This window comes from Fulmarus glacialis, unplaced genomic scaffold (genome assembly GCF_000690835.1).
Source record: "Fulmarus glacialis isolate BGI_N327 unplaced genomic scaffold, ASM69083v1 scaffold1800, whole genome shotgun sequence".
Classification (NCBI taxonomy): Eukaryota; Metazoa; Chordata; class Aves; order Procellariiformes; family Procellariidae; genus Fulmarus; species Fulmarus glacialis.
The window spans coordinates 10285-14258 of NW_009188141.1; the positions used below are offsets into that span (position 1 = coordinate 10285).

General features: G+C 37.7%; 1 protein-coding gene across 1 annotated transcript in view; it reads left to right on the forward strand.

Annotated features, from left to right (window-relative positions):
• LOC104076406 (collagen alpha-1(XXI) chain-like) overlaps nucleotides 1–3974 on the forward strand; it is a 14051-nt gene that overhangs the window by 9913 nt on the left and 164 nt on the right. The window contains exons 4-8 of the mRNA XM_009577263.1: nucleotides 760–906; nucleotides 1002–1056; nucleotides 1339–1539; nucleotides 3037–3114; nucleotides 3882–3974. The exon at nucleotides 3882–3974 is cut by the window's right edge and continues 164 nt beyond it. Of these exons, the coding sequence (XP_009575558.1) occupies nucleotides 760–906; nucleotides 1002–1056; nucleotides 1339–1539; nucleotides 3037–3114; nucleotides 3882–3974 (574 nt within the window). The remainder of the gene's footprint in view (nucleotides 1–759; nucleotides 907–1001; nucleotides 1057–1338; nucleotides 1540–3036; nucleotides 3115–3881) is intronic.

Genomic DNA, 3974 nt, shown 5'->3' on the forward strand with positions numbered 1-3974 from the left:
AGGTAATCCCATACGTATTTAACCCCCAGCCGGCAACTAAGCACCACACAGCCACTCGCTCACTCCCCACCCTGTGGGAGAGAGCACACATACATAGAAGAAACATTGCTTTGATGAAGATATATCAAAATTATTTCCAGTATTATTTTAACCTTTTCCAGTGAAGCAAAAGGTCTACAGTTGTTATTAATCATATAGAGAATAAATGAAGTCAGAAGAAAACAACAAAAAAACCCTAACTGAAATAAATTTTTTTTTTTCTTTGTCTTACGCACTACAGACATAGGGTAAAAGTCTTGATTATTATATGACATTTGCCAAGAACTTCAGTCATGCCAGAATTTCACTTCTAATTTTTCCAGCCTTCGAAGGATTTTAATGTACTGTAACAAATTATCTAATTCTCATGAAAAAGTGAATAAAACCTTTCCTTCTATATGTAATAAGGAAGACTATTTTGTTTTATATTAATTAGTAAGTAAAATGGGTCCTTAAAGTTAAAAAAAAAGAAATGGTAATTTATTTCTAGTTATATTTGGTAAATAACTGTATCTGAAACTGTTGCTGAAGAATCTGAAAACTTCAGTACGTTTTAGTGAAATAGATCTCATCAGTATCAAGTTAGTTTTCAATGACAACTTATATTCATTTTATGAAGATCGTCAATGAAGATTTTCTCAGAATACGTTTGCTTGGTGCTACCTAGCTTCCAAATGGTCTGTGAAGATACAATTGGCTTTTTGTTGGTTTTCATTCCAGAAAGGTGAGAAAGGAGATCCAGGCATTCGAGGCGTCAATGGGCAAAAAGGAGAATCCGGTATCCACGGTTTTGTTGGACCTCCTGGTCTCAGAGGTCAGCCAGGAGATAGAGGACCCCCGGGACCACCTGGATCAGATGGAAAACCTGTATGTATAGAACCTCAAACTTGTCATTTTGGGTACCTTAAAAACCCCAAACAAATGCATGCTCTCTTTTTTTAACCGTTCTCTGTTCAATTCAGGCACGAGAATTTTCAGAAGAATTTATTCGACAGGTGTGTTCCGATGTACTGAGAAGTAAGTTTGAAAGCCTCTTTGCTGTTCTTTCCTTGTTTAATGTGCTAAAGAAATTTCCTGATAATTATAAAGATGCTTTCTTGAAAGGAAGATCGATTTCCTACAGGCTGTAGGAAAACAAGTGATAAATCAGCAATATTTCCGTACTTTACTATCTTGTTTCCTAAAGGTATCATATTCTTTAAAGAGGGGAAACTGTTTTTGTATTAGTGTCTAGGGGGCAATATTTTTATATTTCATTGTTACAAGACTCTAAGCAATTTTTTGTTTTAATTCCCCCAGCCCAGTTGCCTGCCATCCTCCAGAGTGGAAGGCTACAAAACTGTAACCACTGTCAATCCCAAAGTGCTTCTCCGGGACTTCCAGGACCACCAGGTCCAAGAGGCCCTGAAGGCCCAAGAGGGTTTCCTGGTTTACCAGGAAATGATGGTATTCCGGGGCTGACAGGCATCCCAGGTCGCCCTGGGGCTCGTGGGACGAGAGGTACTGCATGCGTCACAGTGCTAACGGCCTTTATGACTTTGTTTTCTGCTTCCAGTTTTGAATGGGATTAGTGCAGGGTGGAGTAAGGGAATAGCTGGGTTTGTATCACAAAGTGTAAATAAGGACATGGTGCAATGTGAATGTTTCACCGCTTACGAAGAACGCATGTCAGAAGAAAAGAAAATACAAGAACGCAACAAGATAGCTAGTGTTCAGTTCTACCATAGTCAAACTTCGTTTTGATCTTTTTAGAGAGTTCTTAGTCTCATGTAAATGTTTTTAACTGCATTTAGATTTTTTTTTTAGATCAAATATGCTTAGACAAGGATTTCAATGTATTTCCATGTTTTCTGGTTTCTTTTCTTCCAAACTTCTTTGTTTCTGCTATTTTAAAGAACAGTATTTATTCACTGGCTATTTACTATCTGCTGCCCTGTAGGCTCATTTTTGGCATGCGACAACCTTTATACTCCCTCTGATTTCCTGGGGTTTTCTCCTTTTTTTCTTTTTATCTCATAAGGATTTTTACTCCTTTCTTTATGCTTTTCTTCAACATTCTGGTTTCTTTCTAGGCAAGCTAAGGTTTATGCTTGCAGGTAACTCATCCGTCTGAGCATTCCAACTGATTTCTATGATGTATTTACAGACTTTAAGTTAAGTATGCGTATATAGTCTGGAACCGGACCAAGAGACTGGGTGAAGTCCGTAATTTGGTAACTGGTCCCAGCAGCAACTGTGTTTCCTATAGCATCAAAATAATCAGGAAAGCTGTATGAAATACAGATGACTAGTAATGTGCCAAGGGCAGGAAGGCAAATGGTTGGTAAATATTTATTTTCTTTGTGACTTATTAAGTGTGACCTAGCACATCAAATTCATTTTGGATGTAATGATGATTTGCCTGTAGTGCTTTTATAATTTTATCTCCAATAGGAGAATGTGCAGCTTTCCTCTGGAGCTGACACTAACAGTTCTGGCTATTCTGTAAGAGTTGGAAAAATAGATATCTGTTTCTATGAAGAAACTGAATTTATTGGGTTGTATTAGTGTAAGAGAGCACATATTTTGCCCCTCTCAGTATTTCTTTGGTGGAGATTTAATTCTGCCATATGTTGTGGAAGATTGTCTATATGTTTTGTATTCCACAGGGACTGTGGTGAATACCTTACACTTCCTTCATGCAACTTCTTAAAAACTTTGCCACTGGAAAGGCAATGACAGCAAATTTCTTAATTGCCCATCATCTATTCCCTCAACTCATAGTGGCTGTCTGCTTAACAGGTGCTACATCAGCTCTTAATTCAGTAGAAATGAGGATAATTTAGAATCCAGTTACACTGCGCAGGTTACAAGGGAACGCTTATTTTACATCCCATTATTTGCTTTTGAGCTATTACATTTTTTATTCAGTAAGTATTATTGAATGCTGTCTTCCTAATTCATTGGATGAAAATATTTTTAGTGTGCGAAGATATACATGTGTTTGCTAATTCACAGGACTGCCAGGGAAAAATGGTGCAAAAGGCAATCAAGGAATTGGGGTTCCTGGGATCCAAGGCCCCCCAGGACCTCCAGGTGAGGGATGGTTCAGCTGTGCAAATCCAGTGCATGCCAATAATTTCCAAAACAATGTGGTTTAGAAAAAATGTTGATATCATTTGGAAAATTTACTTAGATAGTTTTTGCACATCTTAATTACCATGTATGTTTCATGGCTAATGCCTCTCTTGCATGCCTTTTAAATTGTCATATAATACATTATTTAATATAAGAAAGGTGTTGCAGAGATTGGTATCTGAGACTGCTGTTTCTTGATAGATGGATCTTGAAGTCAGCCATTATCTGAAAACTGAGCCCTGATATAATCATGTGACTTGTAAGCATTGCTGAGCAGAGTGCAAGTGAAGGAAAATGTTCTTCCTAACAGCAGTGTATTCATGCAAAATGCAAAATGAGCGTTTGGAAGAGGTATTAGGGCGTGATCCAAACCGAGAGAAACGAATGGAAATTGGAGGCCACCATTCATGCCATGGTGGTTCCAGATTATATGACAAAGTATAGCGGTGTACTAAAGTAGATTTTTATATTTCCTTTTAAAAGCTGTTTTTATTTAAAGTGTTTTCCACATGCTTTTTTAAAAAAATATCCTACTAAGGTATCATGTTGGTTATATAAACATATAAGCAGTTTGTGACAAGAAATGTCTTTTTCAGAACATGAAGTTTTCTTTATCTGCATACTTCACCAAAGAGCAGGGGGTTTGTAGGTCCATACTTGCTCTTATTTTCATTTTAATAAAAATCCTCTGTAATGTATTTGTTTATTGCTTGTGTGTCGTTAAGGTCCTGAAGGTCCCCCGGGTATGAGTAAGGAGGGACGTCCTGGAGAGCGTGGGCAGCCCGGTAAAGATGGAGATCGTGGCAGTCCAGGAAATC